Source organism: Buteo buteo, chromosome 22, assembly GCF_964188355.1.
Source record: "Buteo buteo chromosome 22, bButBut1.hap1.1, whole genome shotgun sequence".
NCBI lineage: Eukaryota > Metazoa > Chordata > Aves > Accipitriformes > Accipitridae > Buteo > Buteo buteo.
Window position 1 is genome coordinate 19,080,792 of NC_134192.1, and position 19,305 is coordinate 19,100,096.

The window sequence follows — 19,305 nt, forward strand, 5'->3', positions numbered from 1 at the left end:
GTCTGTTATCTTTCCTGCGTATTCTTCTATTTTGAAGAAATAGAAGTCAGTTTAACTTCCGTTAACTAATTGTCAGTCAGCTCAATCCATAGCATGTTATTGCAGACACTGTGGGAAAAATTAATAAATGTGCTGAAAAACTGCCTGTTCAAAAAGCTTGGAGCCTGAAATGACATAGTTGGGGGAGAATTAATTAGGCAGAAAGAATTACGTAAATAATCACATAACAGCTGATTTTTGTTTGTATGCCTTTATGATGTATTAGATAAAGCATACAAGAGTGGGATTAAAAAACATTTGTGACACCACTCATCATAATTGTTGCATTTTACTAATATCAATGTGTGTACCAGCAGATATGCCTGCAAATTAACCTTATTCATAGGTGGCACTTGACATCCTCAGCAGTAAGAAATTAGGAACAGAAGGAAATTAAGTGTACAGTAGAGCAGGCAAGAAATCAAAAAACAATTAGAAGACTCTGCTTCTACAGAGGGGTCTGTCTGCATTTATACCTAAGGGTACTTTAATGGAAATTCACAACCTAATGCATATTTGGCCTTCTGTTTTTCTGAGTCTGAATCAAGTGTTGAGTAACAGCCAAGCTGAGCTTAAATGGGTGACTGAGCACTGGAACAGGTTGTCCAGAGGGGTTATGGAATTTTGGAGTGCTCAAAAGCCATCTGGACACGGTTCTGTAAGCCTGCTCTAGATGGCCCTACTTGAGCAGGGGGGTTGGACTAGTTGAGCTCCAGAGGTCCCTTCCAACCTCAACCATTCTGTGATTTTGGGAAATACAACTGAAAAAGACTTTGGTTACTCCATTTATACGTAATTTCAACTCCAGAATATAACATTTCAAATACTTTCTTTCCCTCTAAGCTAGATATATAATGCAACTTCATTCCATTAAAAAAAAAAAATCCCAAATTTACAAATAAGTTTTACACACTGTACTTGACCCAAATATAGCTTTTCCCACTCCAAGCATGCCAAAATTAAATCAGATTATGAGAACTGCTAAAGAGAAACATGAAACACTAAGAACGACCCAGTTGTCAGAATCCTCACTATGAACTATAAACATCCAGTTTTAAAACCACCTTGCTGAATAGGTCTTTATTTCAGCAAATCAAATGGTGTTTACTATTTAAACATGGTTTCCAATAAAATGATTATTCTCATCATCATCATCATTTCACAAGACATTAACAATTCTGCTAAAGCAAGGACCAAATAATTGAGTTTATTTATCTGCACTTGGTTTGATTTAGCTTCCTATCCGTACTTAAGCCAACTCATTTTCCGACTTTACAAAAAAGAACCAAACCCATGCTTCAAACTCATTCGTGAAAATAACGCAATCACTTGGCATGTTCACCTGAAATTAAAACCATGAGTAGACTGCTTGCTAATCTGTTGCCATACACTGTTCATAGAGCAAAACACTTCCCCCCCCGCCACGGGTACACTTTACTACTACTAGTACTATAGAAACACATTTCAACATGAACACAAATATTTTTGTAATGATTTTCAAACAACTACCACAAAGTATGAAAATTTACTAAAAATATTTCAACCATACAAACTGCATTCTGTCATTTCAAAACTCGGATACCATTTCAGAGCAGGACTGGGGATCAAGGAACTTCCAGACTAGGCTAAAAATATGTTTTATATAGCTAGAAGAGAAAGTTTGATTCAATAGTGTCATCATCTTTAATGAAGTATGTACCAGTGCTCTCAGTTTCTAATCTCCAAGCTCATTCATAATAGAGCATTCTTTGAATTGAACTGGAGAAACACAAACAGAACTTATTAGCTGAAGACAGAAATTCAGCTTTAATAACAGTAAGTCATTTACACTGATAGCTTTATTTTCACCTGCTATCAGTATGTAAACAGATGCTAACAATTTTATCAGTCACACTACATACATAATGTATCTCTGTGACTACACAGAAGACAAGACTTCTGGAGCATACACAGATCATTATGAATCACAATTATATACCTAATCTCTTCTTCCTGTTGAAAGCCTTTGCAAAAAAAACCCAAAAAACTAAAAAAACAAACCCCCAAAAACAAACAAACAAAAGAACAGAAAAAAAAAATTGCGGAAATCTTCATTACAGTACACTTCATCTCTATCCAAATTAGAACCCAGAGAAACCAAGACCCATAGAAGGAGCCCCATTTTATGTGTTTACACAAAATCATGTACTTCTGAAGGGCTTAAAGATTCACTAAGAAAATACCCGTAAAAAGCTCAGTGTGAAAATTTCTTCTCATTACAAAGCAAATTACCTCATCATTCAGCATTTGACAGAATAGCCCAGAAAAAAATAAAACACAAAAGAACAGTTGCTTCTCAGTTATCACACAGCGGAGATGTCTATTCCTCTCCCTGGCCTTCATTACATTAGTACTTGAAGAAGTCATTAACTACCAGAATTATTTAATATAACTGTATTCACTGCGTACAGACACTATTTCAGTGTTTGTGTTCATGAAAATGAAGCACAGAAAGATCATAACCATCTGATAACAACACTAGCTGTGACCTGCTCCTTCTCCCTAATTTGCAGCATCATGCTTAAGTTGACTTTAATTAAGATGAGGCTTTCTGACTATTATGGAGGCAGGCACAATCAAATGCAACAGGTGTTAAAGCTCAGATTTATTCTTCAGGAAAAAGTTAGTTAGAACTCTGGTAACGTTTGTAAACCACAGGCTTAATGATTTAAAGGGAATTAATACTAGACAGCCGAGCAGAGAATTCTTAAGACTTAAAATGATGACTCAAAACGTGCATATCGCTCACCTAAAAGATGAGGGCTCTCTCCCTCGAGGAGTTACCTGGGGCGGCATCCCGACCCGACCCAAGGGAGAATCCCCACCTGCAGCCCCGCTGCTCCGAGGAGGACCGATTCCCAGAATGTCCTCTGGCAGGACCCCCTTTATACCCTTTTTCGAATCTGATCTGTGGTCATTTAATCCCTATTGCCCAAAAGGTCACTTCAGTGTACCTGGCGCATCTCCACTGGTCAGTTCAATTTTCAACCTGCGGCCTCTTGGGTTTGGGTTTTTTTCCCTCTTCTCCCTGCCTGGAGAAGCTTTGTTTTGTTTCCTGTTGAGGGGGGCATATTGCCACACTGACTCGTCCCTAAATGGCCATAAAAGTTTCATCTTCATAAACACTAGAAAAAGCTGTCAATGTTTACTTACTCCTAGCTCTAAGCAATCATATCAATTCCTAATTTTCATGCATTCAAACTTCTCAATAATGAAAAGATTATTTCCATTGATTCTACATACACCACTTTACTATGCACAAGAGAAAGCTTATGTCAACGTAATTTCAATACTGCCTTTTTTATTTATACTTCTGTTAATCAGGATGCAAAGATCAGTGCTCATTTCTCTAAAGTCCCATAGGAACTCTCTAGACAAAACCTGATAAACAAGGGCCTATTTTATAAAATATTCAGTCCAAGAAACAAAGCTCCACAGGCTGTTTCTTAAATTGGTTTATATTGGAAAAGTCTGCTCAAAGACTTATGATGCTGATTTAGGAATTTCCTGTGGTAGCATGAAGAAGAAAACTTTAAAGGTAAATAAGAGCACTTGGCTCCTCAAACAGAACACATAAAAGGCAGCATTTATAAAGCCACAGGCTAGAGAGGAAGGAAGATCTTGTCTATCTTAAATAAAAATACTTAAAAAAAAAAATGAAGAACTCCAAAATTAGAGCTAGGTATTAACCTAAATTAACTTAAAAACACTTCCCCCCCTTCCCCGCCCAAGAAAAAGACAGTTGATGACCTCAGAATTTAAGGGCTTTTTTCCACAACTGTAACAGGAAAATAATTCCCAAAGCCCATACTCCCATTTCTAACAGAAGACAGAAAGATCAAAACAGTTTCTAAAAGCTCTAGAACTCCTGAAAGCAAAACAAACCTTTCATCCTGACAAAAACAAAGCTTTATTTCCACTGATGAAGTCACCAGAATTTTGAAACTGCTTTTGCAAAAACATGCTGAGAGGAATTGAATTTACTGACACTGCCTGACAGGTGAAAAACATCCTTTTAAGAGAATGGCAAAATGCCATTCATGAATGAAAGAGGTGGACTATTTAGCTTCATTTGCTCTGAAATGGAAGTTGTGAGAGCTGTTAAAACTAAGGAAAAAGAAGATTATATCAGATGAAGAATGAAATAGATAGATACAGGTATAGATATAACTTTGCACCCAGCGTAGATCGGTTACATATTTTATGATCTTCCCTCGCAGTTGTTAAGCCTTTTTAGACCTACAGCACGTACTTCAACGTGACGGTGGCATGAAGAGGGGGTAACTGATGGGACTGCTAGAACAATGGATACTAGATGACAGTACAGAAGAAAGGCAAAGTCTTCTAAAATTACAGAAGAATGTAAAGAATTCTCCGGTTTATTATTCCAGCTTGGTAATGCTTTACAAGTTATTCTCTTACACTTGTACAAAATTCATAGGTCTTTACTTAGATCCTTCAAAGTCATGGATCACATTTTTTCCTGGAATCTCATACTAAGAAGTCTGAAAAGTAGTCATTCTGTATATACTTTATGCGGGTGCTTTTCCAGCACCTTTCACGACAGAAATCGTCTAGTTCTTAACTCAATTCTGATTTGTGATATTTTGGGTTAAAAATAATTTGAAACAATATTAAAAGTGGTATTTGTAGCTTTTTCAAACTCAAATCTCTCTCATTTTTTGTGGTGGCAAACAGTTATAATCACTACTCATGCATTAATTAGAAAGCAACACAGAAGACATGATAGTCAAGAATATATCAAACAGAAAACATTGCAAGAGTAATGGATTTCTAGCATACCTTCCCTGGAGAACTATTAGATAAAAATCTGTTTAGATGAATAAAAACAAGAAAGAAAACAACTAAAATGCAGCTAGTACAAACAAAATGATTCTGCAAAATTTGTTTTGCATATTGTATTCAAATTAATTAAATGTGATTGTTTCAAATAAAGCATTGACAAACCATGTTCTGACAACAATAAAAAAAATTAGTTGTTCATACCTATTTCAGCAAAGCCATAGTAAGGTAGCCACTCCTAGATATATTATATTAGCTTTGGAACACACAATGAGATACCTTAAACAATAATTACAGCTTTGTGTGCCCTAAATCTTTCAGAGAAACTGCAACCACATTCACTTTCTCTTTGATCATGTAGTTTTTCCTCACTTCATCCGGATTTAATTAAGAGAGGCATGTTTGCCTCTCAGTTGCTTGTCAGTTATACCCTATTTTAACAAGCTTCAATCAGTAGATCTGATGGTTACCTCATCTAGATACGACTTTTTTGGTAAAGTGTGGGGAAGGAAGAGAGAAGTCAGTCCGTATATTTCTAGGTTTCCTTTAATGCAGCAATGTCAAAACTCCTCATTTTCTTGTTTTTAGAAATCTGAAGAAGTTCAGATCATATGTTTCAAGAGCCTAGATGTTCAAGGAGGAAAAGGAATGATTTTACATCATCTGAAAAAAAAAATCATAGAATAAATTTATTCAAACTGAGATTTGTTTAGTGCAAACAACTGTTGGAATGAAGTGTTCACAAATTAAAGTACAGAACATGAGAGTGATAGACTAGACTCTAAAAATGAGTCTATTTTGCACCTAAATAGTATTTTGAATACCAGTTACATACTTAAAACCACACCTCATGTATTATTTGAGTAAAATGGTGCATGTCCTTTCCCTCCTCTTTTCTCTCCAGATATTAATGCCAAAAAAATGTAACTTAACTTCTTGGGCAATTATTTGCTAGGAACTCACCACCGTATGCACACAAATAGCCTTGCCCCAAATGACTGGGATTAAAACAAAGAAAAATCAGGAAAGTGAACTAATCCCTCAAATTTCTATCTCAGACAATAAACACTTAAGGATATTTCTTAAACAAACCTTGTGGTCAGACAGAAAAGCAAAAGGCATAATCACAGGGCAATCAGGATCTGAAATGAAAGTTTTCTATACTTAGACACACTGCTTTTTAAAAAAAAAAAGTACACTTTCTTGATGACATCCTTCCCCTCCAAAAAGGTCTGGATTATTATTATTATTATTATTATTATTATTATTATTATTATTATTTATTTTTCTTTTCAGGGAGTGGAGAAGAATAGAGGGCAAAAGCAGTTCCATCAACCTGAAAATTTTGAATAAAGCAATGTCTCATGACAGTTTGATTTTGATATCTAATGCTGCAGCTCCAGGGATTTATAGACTCCACTCTCCCTTTAATTCCAGATTTTAAAATAAGCATACAGCAATTAGAAAATGGATCTCTAATGAGTTATCATACTAGCAGTGCACAATTCCTTACAAAAATATATTTCAGTGATCTAGACAACCTGGTTTAATATAAATTTAAGGATGAAAGCACAATTTCCCTCAGGCAATTATTCACAATCAAGAAGCCTTTAGATTTCCATGTATTTAAGTAGATTTTTGTTGACAGAATTTTATTCTTTAGAATCTCCTAAACAAGCAGGTTTTTCTTCCCAAGTAATTTTTCATGTGTCTGTGTAGATTACTGTCAAAAAATTCTTCTCTCACTAGTTAGCCAACATATACTCTAAAAATGCATTTCAGCAACCTTTTTATACTTTTCTCCTTTCTTGTATAAAAGCCTCTCAATCTTACACAGTAGTAGCTTTGAAGCACAATTTTAGATGCAGTCTTCAAGGTGCAGAATAGCATGGAGCTCCCTCATGTGGTAAATCCACATAATCTCAGGGATTAAACAAACAAAAAATCCAACACAAATCTATAGTCAAATGTCTGGACGTAGACAACCTACAAAGTTCGTACTATACACTTTACAGAATGTATGTTTTTCAGTAAATAAAAACTAGAAAAATAAGGTATTTTAAGTTCTTAATTGCCCCACAGCTACCTGTGGCATATCATCACACTTCTACATTTGTAACATTCGTCCAATTTCTTCCTTTATTCATACTGTAATGGAACCTACAGATTGTTTGTACACTCCTGTTCACAGGATTTATAGTATAGCCCAATATGAAATAAATCAATATAATCTTATGTCCTGCCATATCAGGGCCTTCCTTCTTATGAAGAAATTAAGATCTGAAGGTAGAAATATACTGTCAGAAATAAAATTGATAATCTGCTTTGTATAACACCATTTTCATTTACAATATTCCACAGTTCTTGGATTTTTAAATATTAACTTTATGAAAACGGTACCTCAGTCCAGACCAGTTAAAATTCAAAGGATCATTTTCCAAAGGGATTTATCATTTCTTTTACTGATACCAAATAGTTGTAAGAGAAATGGATATTATGCATTAAAACATGACACATTATTACAATTTTCAAGTTCAATTTAAATAATGATTATACCTATATAATCCTATAGTTATCACCTGGAACACCATGGGCATTTTCAGGGTTTTTTTAAGAAAGATTAATCAGATAGGAAAAACAAATAAAAAAGGAAATAACTTTTTGTAATAAAAAAAGTGGAAAGCTCTTAAAAAAAGTGTTAAGTGTTGTATCTGGCAGAAAGACATTTTGCAGATGATTCAATTCTTTCCACATGCATCTGAATGAACGGGAAAACAAGAAGGAAGAGAAGAACCCTTTAAAGAGCAACACTAAGGTAACAAAAAATGAGTATCAACTGACTGAAAATCCAGATGAACTAGGTACATTCACCATCTAGGAAGAAAAGTCCTTCCAAAACGCTTCTAATGGTCTTAACTGACGGCAAATAAGCACAAAGTTTTAGTTTAATTCACAGGTTGAACAGTTTTATGAAAACTCATATGATTTTTCATGAAGAAAGATGAGTTACTAACACTTTTCTCTCATATTTTTGGCTCTATCTGCTTCTCCTTTTGCTCTCCTCCCCTCCAGGCCCAGTCACGTATCTTTGTGCAATACCCTCCCTCCAAACTGACACCCTACTTTTAACTTGGTGTAAAACAATTTGTGAATTTACCTAATTTATTTCGTATGTACTATCTGCATAAACAAAACAAAAAACCCCAAGTCCACACACTTAAAGTGCTATCACTACACAACAAAATAAAGAACATACCCTCAGCAAAATTCAAATTAATTAATTTTCCTCTGTGAGGTACTGTGAACATATGATCTATACTACATTTCCAACTGTGTTTGGTTCTTGATTTTTCACCTTATAAAAAAGAAAAGTTATTATACAAATTCTCTTACCAACAGACTATATCCTCATGAATGTACGTGTCCACTATTGTTTTTCTCAAATACAGTATCACACACTTTTCCAGAGTTATTCTCATGCTATTAGGTCCTGATTCCTGATTACTATCCCAGGGCCCTTTGGTATTTCTCTCCCTTGTGTTTGCATTATTTACTGATTCATTATCTGAGAATTTCACTGATATGCTGTTTGCCTCTTGTTACAGACTCTTCCTGAAGCTGTTACATAAAAGTGGACTTCACACCAGTCTCTAAAGAACCCCACCGATACCTTACTCTATGTTGCTACTTATTGTCATCCTTTGTTTATGCCCTGAAGGCAGTCTGTAGTCTGTGAGGGTGATCTTGCCTTAAACCAACAATTTTCACATAACTGGTCAAGCGCTGAAACTATGATTTACTAATCTCTCTCTGTTGGCTTATACCGTATTTTGTTCATAAGAGAATGGAATCTCTCATGATCAATTATGCAGGCCTGTGTAGAATTCCTTTTTCAACAAGGAACATAAAGATATTAAACTACAGGAATATAAAAAAGGGAATAAAGCCAGGTACCAAGCAAAAGCACAGCGAAGTATCATAACTCATACTAGGACAAAAATAAACATCTGGAATATTGCCAGATTAGACTTGACCAATTTAAAATTTTCCAAATTCTGTTTCACTAACACACAGACTGTATCAAATTAAACAATTAACATGAAATATCTGAACAGTATCTCTGTTATCTGATGGTATGTAATAAAAACAGACTAACAATTCTTTTGATGCATAGTGCAACCACAGAGGAAAACACAGAATTTCAGCATAACTTAAAGAAAATTTCATACTTTTGTGATTAAAAAAAACCCACCAAAACCACAAAACCACCCACATGTATTCCAGAAAGCTTCATTATGCCTCATTAAAGCTGAGAAAGAGAGGAAGTAAACCAAAGATGGCTTTAGAGTTGCAACTGATAGTGTTTGCTCTCTGGTTCAGGATGAACCTGCTACTCAACATACCCCACAAGAATCACTTGTAATTCCACACTGACAGATTTAATGTAGGAGACAGACCGACAGTTTTTTCCACCACTATTTCTCACATACCTCTTAGTATCACATTTACTCAGAAGAAATTAAGCAAAGGGCATAAAAAATAAGGCTAAAACTATGCTCAAACCTCCTTCATTCCTCGACCCTCTTCTGTCAAAGAAACAGTTTAAGGAAAATACACTTAATGTTATACTGTTTCTCTAGTAGGAAGACTGGACTTGACCAAGCAGGAAGATACCAAAGTTTTTTTTCTACAAGGTTAAACTCATCTTTAATTGGAAAGTGTCTCTAATTCTACAAGGGTTGCAGCTTAGTAACCACGGATGCTCAAAGCACATTAGTACATGAATGAAAACAAAGTTTGATTTTAAATGGCTAGTATTAAAAGATGTTTACAATTTTGAAATTGTAAAATATAATACTTCCTAGAACTCCCACAAGGATTCTAACAGTATCATGACAAATTGATTCATTTTTCAACCGAAAAAAAAAGAAGTTTATTTGGGAAAATAACTAGCAACACCACCATTTACTGAATTAAATAACAGACCATACCCAACTGGTTTTCAGTCAGGACCAGAAAAGGAGACTCATTCTCTTAGGATAGTAAAATAACTTGCCTTGTTTCAGCAATATGTCTTTATAAGTTAACTTTGTAAAAAGATTCACAGCTTTCATTTGCTTCATATTACAGCAAACACAATGGGAAAATGTGTTGCAGGTCTAGAATATTTACACGCAGCAAAACCAGTATATTTAGCCTTGTCTTAATTCAATGATGTCTACTGACCTTCATGACAAGTATCTAGTCATACAAAATGTGACACCAGTCATACAAACATTTCAAAGCAATTTTAGTGGGGGATTAATTTTTTTTTTCAGGGTGAAGAATTAGGTAAGTGAAAGGATTAGTAAATGCCACAAGGCCATACTGACATTTCTTAGTGGAAATGAAATTGAATAGCAACAGTTATATCATGACCATCACTGAACAAAATGATCTCCTAAAAAAAAACCCAAACAACCAAACCCAAACCAAAAACTACAGCTTCTTGGATTGTTTCTGTGAGTGCTGCTGTGCTGCTCAGGACTGAGATTTTCAGAACCTGTTTCTGTTATTGTGCCTTCCAACTCCAGTAAGTCCTGGCCATATTTCTGACCTGCTGATTATCTAATTTTTAAACTGGCACCTATAAAAAGGCTAGTCTGCTCAGATCATTTTATATGCTGGGAGACATACTCTCTAAAGACTAAGTAAACTACTTAAGTAAATTTCAGCTCAACATCAAATCACAGTCTTTTTTTTTCCCCCCAGCTTAATACTGTCAGTTGAATATACATAACTAAAAGTAACACAAATTGCCTGTGATCTGATTTAGAACTTAGCAGGGTCAGTTCTTCAACAGGATTCAAACTGCTGAGATGCTATGAGCTTGAACAACTAGCAATGCAAAAATGGAAAAAGAAAACACTGTTTATTCATTGAAGACCTGAATTTTGTAAAAAAGCTGCTAGCTTGGAAGAGAAAAGCAGATTACACATATGTACTAATTCTTCCTGTCTTCTATCACAGTGCTTTCAGAATTGGGATTTTCTGCCTATGCTGATGAAATACGTCAGACCTTCAGATACACTTCTAAGAATTACAAGCACGATCAGTTTAATCAAGTGTGTCTTGGTTGCTTTAGCATACCCATCTAAATACAATGCGAGTGTTCAGAGATAAAAGATTTTTAAGTGTAACCTCTCATAAAATGATAGACTATTGTTTTCCTTTTCAAAAGTGCATTTTAGTGATTCTTTTCTTACATTTGGGGCAACACAAAATAATGCAAATTTGGGGCATACCCATTTGGTGGCTGTCAGTCAAGCAACTCACTGAAATCCCAAATCTGATACTCCAGTCACAAATTTAGCTTTCTTAGAGGTACATGAACTTAGAACAGAGCATCCTGGATGCAAAATCTAACATATACCAACCACATGTTTTGTTTTGTTTTTTTATTTGCTCATCATGTCAATCAACTATGCAAATTTGGGTAAAAACCCTACAGAATATGTAGTAGAAGGTAGAAGTTCTTAAGAGCACTTTAGTATCTCATTAACAACGAATTCAAATTGACCCAAGTCTGTAGTAGGGGGAAAAATGGTATTCCTAGTACTTAAACAAAAATTCTCCTGCAAAAAGTTCCTTGCAACATGAACAATTTATATACCTGGCAATGCACTAAGATAATAGAAATCCAGAGAACTTGAAGATAAAACAGGAGGAAAAGTCGCTTACAGTCAAAAGCAGGCCTACACATTAATCTGTACAACTGAAATTCTAAAGAGACACAAGGAAAAAAAAAAATCCCACTTTAGGTATAAAATGAATTGTAAAGCAATAGATGTACAGCATAATAGGACTTATATTTACTGCTTCAAGCCTTTACCATTTAAAAAGTAGTGAGCATATACTAAAAATGGCTTACAAAGATGCAGAACACATTTGTAACTTTCAGGGTGTAGACAGAAAGAAAAAGTTTGCATCTTTTTGTCATGTTGAGCTTTTCCTGCCACTAATAAAAGTATTTCTAAACCTTGTCATTCTGACACTGTGCCTCTTATCTCAAAAATCTGGATTCTCAGTCTTTATTCTTCCATCCACTGGCCACTTTCCATTCTCCTCTTACTATATTGTCTTCCAATCTGTCTCTAGCTGATTGCATTCTCACTTCCCTTTCTGTTATTTTACACATCTGACTAGAACAGAACAATGAAATGAAAGTGATTAGACAGGAAGCCCAACAGAATCATAGCTTTAAAATTAATTCCATTCACATTCCTACTTCAGCAGTTGTCCTCAGCCCATATGGGCTGGTAAGAATCAGAAGTCAAATAGGAAATCAGCATAGAAAGAACCAACATACAGGATGATTTTACATTTAATCTAACATAGTAATTTTGGCTGTACTCTTCTCAGACAGAAAGTAAAAGGGAACCAGAGAACCTTCAACTGAAGAAAATTATTTCTTGATAATTGTATTTCTAATATATTGCACATACTTGCATATTGAGAAGGCAACTGTAACGTCTCTCTTTCCCAGGAAGGTAAGACCTTAGAAGGTCTTTTCTGCTCTCTTTCCTTGGGCTTGAAACTTGTAAACCACCAATAAGTAAAAAGACATTGAAACAACATAAGATACAGTTTAAACAGAAAACTCCATAAATCAAAGATTCAACAGCAAATAAATGGTTACTTCTCTGTGCTGTACCCTCAGTAGGCAGTGCAAAGTCTTTTTCTTCCTCTTCTTCTACTTACTATTTTACTTTTGAAAAAATAGGTTTTTTCTTGTATATTACTAATTGAAAGTTAAATTAATGACAAGTTTATTTTTGAAGAAATAATTTAGCTTATACTTAAATGCAGACAACTACAAAAATCATATATTTTTAAATAGTAATCAATACCAAATAGGGGAAGCCACATTAAATGCTGTAGCACCAGCACCACTACTAGATGCTCATTATAACTTGTTGACATTAAGCAGGATCCTAAAATTTCAGCAAGTTCATAATTGTTTCATAGGTGGTAACAAAATAGACCATCTGATGGCCTCAGCTGATCCTCTTAAGAATCAAGCAAACCAAAGTTCAAAAGAGTTGAGTGAAGCTTAAAGTAGCCCATTTTTTTCCCCACTGGAAAAAAAATATTGCTTTTAAAGTTCCATTGTTTCTAGCCTTTACTCATTTACAAACAATATCAATAACATGAATTTAGTGTTATTTGTTCTGTTTTCTCTATGATAGCAAGAAAGGCTAGCAATTGATGGTTGAAAACATTAAAAAGTTGTTTGACTTTAATTGACATTTAATCAAGTAGTAATTTTTTTCTGAGGTAAGAAAGACGTGGAGACAGCAGCTGACATTTTGATCTCTTAAACTAGAATAAATCACTCTTCTTTCATTTTCTCTCATTGTACACACTCATAAGTCTTCTTAAACAAGACTTTATTCCCTGGTGCTTTCTACTGACTGTTCCTTGGAGTTTGTTTTTAACTGTAAGCAGAAGGCTTAACTTTAAACAAATGTTCAGCACTACGAGTAATGAAACACCCTGATTACATTTGTATAATGTAACCATAACTGGGAAAAAAAAAATAAAAAAAAGGCATCATGCTACATCTAGAAGCCAGGCCTTTCTGTTCCTTTGTTATTTGTTATTCATCACATAACTTAATACTTCATAACTTTCAAACTACAATAAGTGTTTTTTCACTGCCTTTTTTGGATGACATAGTTTTTTCTCATTTGGGTGGGGCAGCAGCGGGGAGAAAAGAAAGAGAGGGAAGTAGGGAGAGGATAAGAACCAGGTTCTTTGAGAAGTCTGGAAAAAAAAAATCTTATTGGTGCACAAACTTCAGTAACATAGACCTTCTTTACCTAGACATTATTTAGGAAAAGTATTTTATCTGGATAAATAACAATTATTTTCCCCAAATACCTCTTTTAGTCAAGAAATGCACTTTCTAATTAAAGTGTTCTCAAAAGTAATTTTTGTAGACATCAAGAACAAAAACTTTATATAACTATTGCAAGAAAAGGCTCATGTATAACACTGTCTTAAGGATTATACATGACCTAGAATTTGAAAAATCATTGAATGGTTCTCTTTTCCAGTTCCAAAAGTACTGAAAAATGCCCCTACATTCAAATACATTCAGGTGAAAGATAGTTACTTCAAATGTAGGAGCATATACAAAAGTTCCTAGAAAGCTTCCCCTTTTGCCTTCATATTTGAGAAGCCCCTAGTTACGAGCAAATTCAGATATTAATGTACATTCTCATGCAGAAATGAAGGCACCAGTGCATTTCAAATTGTCTGAAAAACAAAAACAGACTCTCCTAAAAATGACATCTCAAAACACTCTAAGTGAATTATTTTTCCATAACAAGCTAGGAGGAAATCCCAAGTGTTAACAGATGACAAGAGTGTTAATGCCATTAACATTCTTTCAGCACTCCATGTCAGTGTGTAAATGACGTCCTGCTGCTCAGTCCCTCTCAGAGAGGAAAAAAGGTTTACAGCCATTTCCAGACACTGAGATTCTGTTTCGGAGTATATTTGTTTCTTCCCTAGTGGCCTGCTCTAAGGGACTCTGCAGTACAGTGGTCCGTTGAAGAGAATTACCAGCTGATGTTTAGTGTACATTAAATATCTAACATTCTCAATGCATAGAAGTCCCACACACACTTAAAGCAGACTTCTCCCCAGATCATTTCATTACAACTGAAGTACATCAAGTAAGGAACTAATAAAACTCATATTTAGTTGTGAAACAATAGTCATAATTAGATAGAACTATGAGCATAAATACATATCAAGTAAGAATATATGCCTTTCAGGAAGGCAGCTTTTTTATTACATAAAAAGGGTTCTGTTTTAACGAATGGTGTTCCTTCCTGAAAATTAAAAGTAGTTCACAGTTCGCTGTTGTTCTATTTAATGATGAGACAAATGCACACTGCTTTGAAAATTTTTTATCTGCAGTAATTTTTGTTCTTTCATTCATAGTTCCCTTAATTTTGCAATTCTTTAAAAATAAGTTTTTAATTCTTCCCATGTATGCTGTCAGTTAGAAAAACCTAGTGGCACCATTTATTGCTCTGGCAGACAAAAGATTTTAACAAGATCAGGCATGTTAGTATCACTTACTAGGGTAAATGACACAGCTGAACAGCAGAAAAGCTACACAAAATCTTCATTTACGGATATACTAGTACACCTAGGATATATCACATAAATAAATTAATGTAAGATTGCTTACAAACTATATCATGGTTCAAAAGCAACACAGCAAAAAGTCATTTTGTCTAACCGGCAGGATAACAATAAGAATGAACCTAAGGGCCAGTGACCAAACCGCATGCCCTCCTGCCACCCTAGCTCTACCACTTCTCCTTCCCCTTAGAACAAAGCTCAAAGCTCCTGCCTATTTTCTAGACAAATAAACCTTTGTCACTGTGGGGTGTGTGCACAGGTTGGGAGGGGAGAAGTGACATTTATGTATCCATAGTTCTCAGACAAGATTAATTAATAAGTTCACGCTGTAAAACTTTCCATTTATTCCCTCTGAAATAACTTTTCATTCTGTTGTGTTTAATCTTTCTTAATAACATTTAAAGTTAAACCCCATTAATCTGAGTATCTTTCTCAATCCCCAACTAGACACTCACGTTTTAACATCACTAAAAAGAAACCAGCGCATACACCTACAACAAAAGTAAGTATAAAATTCAGAGTTTTCCACTTAAAAAAAATCTTCAATTAGAGGCACAAACACTGAAATAAAACAAAGAGTGAAAGCCAGATTTGTCATAGTCTGTAATTACTTTTCTAAACTGTTGAATCAGACTCCCCAGTGTTGCATGAAGCTGGGCTAATTATAAAACAACCCTCTCACATTTAAAGTTAAATTATTTACAATTTGATCTTCAAGTAAAGTACAATTCTAGCCATGGATCAGATCATGAAAAAGTTGTCTCAAGAATCACACATAAATTATTTAATATAGCATGAAATTCACAGAAAGAATACTTTAATATCTTTTTCTTTCTTTCTTTTTTTTTTGTTAACCATACTATATTCTACTTTGTTACAATATAGCTGTAATCCTCATTTTGAAATCAACTGTTTCTGGTGGCCAACCATACAGGTCAGCTTCATGATCCCAATGACTTCAGAGTGCTGTGAGCATTCCTTAAAACTTAGGCAATTAAATACTTACAAAAAATCCCAATATAAGGCAGACAAACTAAAATCCAAGCACGATAGCAAGATAGCAACTATAAAAATCACTTCAGAATCTTACAGAAGTATTTTCATACAGCCATCTCAAAAAGTCCACAGGGTTCACTCATTACAAAAAACAAACACGCTTACAAGATGTTTTTAGTTGAAATCAGTATTTCAAATGCATACTAAAAAAATACCAGTAAAGGCTGGGGGAAAACGTCCTAAACTATGTTACTGCAGGTAGATTTAAGTAACCTGATCACAGCATAAAAATTCTCACACGGAGGAAAAGATATCTAGTAACAATCAGGTCCCCCAAAACTTCAGTGGTTTTTAAAGCGTCACGATGACTAGAAACCGATACCACAAGGAGTCAAACCAGCATCATTATGCATATTTGAGAAAAAAAATAATTGGCACAGTCTATTACAGATGTAGTAGAACTTATACTAGTTGAATTTTTAAAGTCAAGATTGTATGCTGTCATAAAATATATGCTTTTAGTTAAAAAAAGGTATGAAGGTGAGTAGCATTATTTGCTGAGACCGTTCTATTATGCTTAAAATCAAATCAGATGATCATACTATATCCTAGTTATTAACTGCTTACGAAAGATGGCAATCAACCTATAGCTACCTCATCTGCATTTCTTCTATTATACTCATTGAACCTTATGATCATAAATGGAAAAAATAAAGACACCCTTAAGAAGGAAGTCGCACTGACACAATTACAGAACCAATGCACGTGAATATCTGCACAGCTCTAAAGAAAGTAATGTAAAACTGAACGTGCTTCTGTTATCAAATTATTTCATTTAGTTGCCTATAGTCTTACTTTAAATATAAACTATTCAGAAAACATTAACCCATTTTCCTCAGTTTGTAACTAATAAAAATGCATTAAAACAACATTTTGATATACATCAAGTTAGCAGACTGCAGTCAAAACTACACTAATTTAATTCTAACAGCTTTAAGTCAAAGGTTTTTAATCAATAGGGTATATTTACCTGAACATATTACTTCTGCAATATATTGCAATTCTTTAAACAGTTTGTGGAATAGTAACATAGTACTTTTCATGTGTTTGTATTTAACTGCTAAAGTAGATTTAGGTTATTTTTAGTCATTCAAGAGTTACATCAAATAGTATGCACAGAGATGAACAGTTATATGTGCTAAATAAAAAAACTGATTAAGTGAAATCACAATTATCCTGCTTAGAAATAAATAAAGAAAAAAATCCTAGATGAAAAAGTAAGTAGAATTTCTACTTGTCATTCACACTACCAAAAACTTAAAAAACCCTAGAATTAAGCAATTTCTTTTATAGCATTTGCTTCTATATTATGAGTATTAATTCATTTTACTATTATGAATTAATATTATGAATGGTATTTTTATTGTGATTGATCTCCTACCTTTAGTATGATACCAAGCAATATTCCTTTCATATTCTCTGAAGAAAGTCTCATCCACAATTACCAGTAAACAGCTTGCTTTATTAGCAGGAACGGGAAAGAGAAACTATGCCTTTAATTATGGTATAATTCCTGCATCCTAAAACTCTCTACTGAGAAACGATTTACGTTCAGACACGTCTCATTTTCTGAAACACTCAAGCAGTTAAAGAGGTGTTCAGCCTGGAATTCTTTAAATTTCTAATCTCAGTATATGCTATCAACAACAATTCTTCAACAAGCTGACAGAAACAAAAGAAACGCATACTGAAGACTAGGATGTCATCTCCTTCCTCTCCCACACACTCCCCGACCCCCCCCCCACACCCCTTAACATTTATTCTTCAGTCTAAAAAAAATCCAGGAATGTAGAAAACTTAAAAATATTCAATGATAAGCAGAAACAAATTTGATCACTTGATATAAACGGAGATGACTTTCTAAAAAAGAAAAACACAATTTATCAGGTCATCTATTAATTATAAAAACATAAATCCTTAGGCAGAATCAGTTAATTTCTTACAGTCTTATCTATTTTGCCAAGCCACCAAATTCACTAGTATGATAAAAGCTGTCAGACATCTACAGTTCAGGGTGCCTATTTTAATTACCAGGAATTGGTAATCTAGCTGTGACATCAATGTACGTGCACTGAAGCAAGGCTGCCCAAGAGACTTTCAACAATTAATATTCAAAAATTTCATAGGATCCTCATACTTTTGCCAATACAATAAAGCATTAGTACTTTTTTTTTTTTTAAACTCTTTTGCATTGTCGGACAATCTTTCTTTAAGAAATTCAGGTGATAAACCGCAGAGCAGAGAAAGGTAAACATTACCTGCTTGGCACTCTTTTCTCACCAAATCACTGGAGTGATGCCAATCATTTTTGTAAGTACAGTAAATACGTAAGTAGCAACACAACAAATGGCAAAGCATTTACTCAACACAACTGAAAAATAATGTATATAACCTTTAAAACAGAGCTGTCAAGCTTAACAAGAACACACAGTTGCAAAAAGTGCATTTCAATATGTTGGTTTTGTTTACGAACAACAGTGGGGCTGACTCGACAATATTCAGCCTACACACATGATGACATGACAAAGCATTATTATAAGATTCTTCTGTTGTGAATGTATCTCTGGGAAATAATAAGCGCTTTCTTTTTTTTTACTAGAACAACTGATAAATGTGATTACTAAAAAGTCTCTTAACCTTGCAAATAAGACAAGGTGGAAGAGAATATGTAAGTAACAAGAAACAATTTTCCCCTTGGTCATGAGTTGTCTCCCTTAAGCTACTTCTCTGCAGTCTTGTGAGAAACTTAAAAGAAATCCATATGGAGAAGATAGTAAATATCTTCTTGTGAACTTCTGTCATTGAATCCATTCAGATGGTTAATCCTGATAAAACTTACTTTCCAAACACACAATAGTTAGGAGAACCTCTTCATTACATCCACCTACTACATGTGATGAGAAGCTACGAATGACTCTAGACATAGAATCGTTTAGGTTGGAAAAGACCTTCAAGACCATCCAGTCCAACCATCAACCATGCCCACTAAACCATGTCCTGAAGTGCCTCATCTACATGTTTTTTGAATACCTCCAGGGATAGTGACTCAATCACTTCCCTGGGCAGCCTGTTCCAATACCTGAAACACTTTCAGTAAAGAAATTTTTCCTAATAACCAATCTAAACCTCCCCTGCCACGAATTGAGGCCTTTTCCTCTCGTCCTATCT

The 19,305-nt window shown here is 34.5% G+C and overlaps 1 protein-coding gene across 6 annotated transcripts in view; it reads right to left on the minus strand.

Annotated features, from left to right (window-relative positions):
• DIAPH2 (diaphanous related formin 2) overlaps positions 1-19,305 on the minus strand; it is a 302,075-nt gene that overhangs the window by 149,907 nt on the left and 132,863 nt on the right. The window contains exon 25 of one of the 6 annotated variants that reach the window (XM_075054008.1): positions 5,529-5,544. The exons of the other annotated variants lie outside the window; for them this stretch is intronic. Coding sequence (XP_074910109.1) covers position 5,544 — 1 coding nt within the window. The 3' untranslated portion in view covers positions 5,529-5,543. Of the gene's footprint in view, positions 1-5,528; positions 5,545-19,305 lie in introns of those variants that run through there. 6 annotated transcript variants of the gene reach the window in all.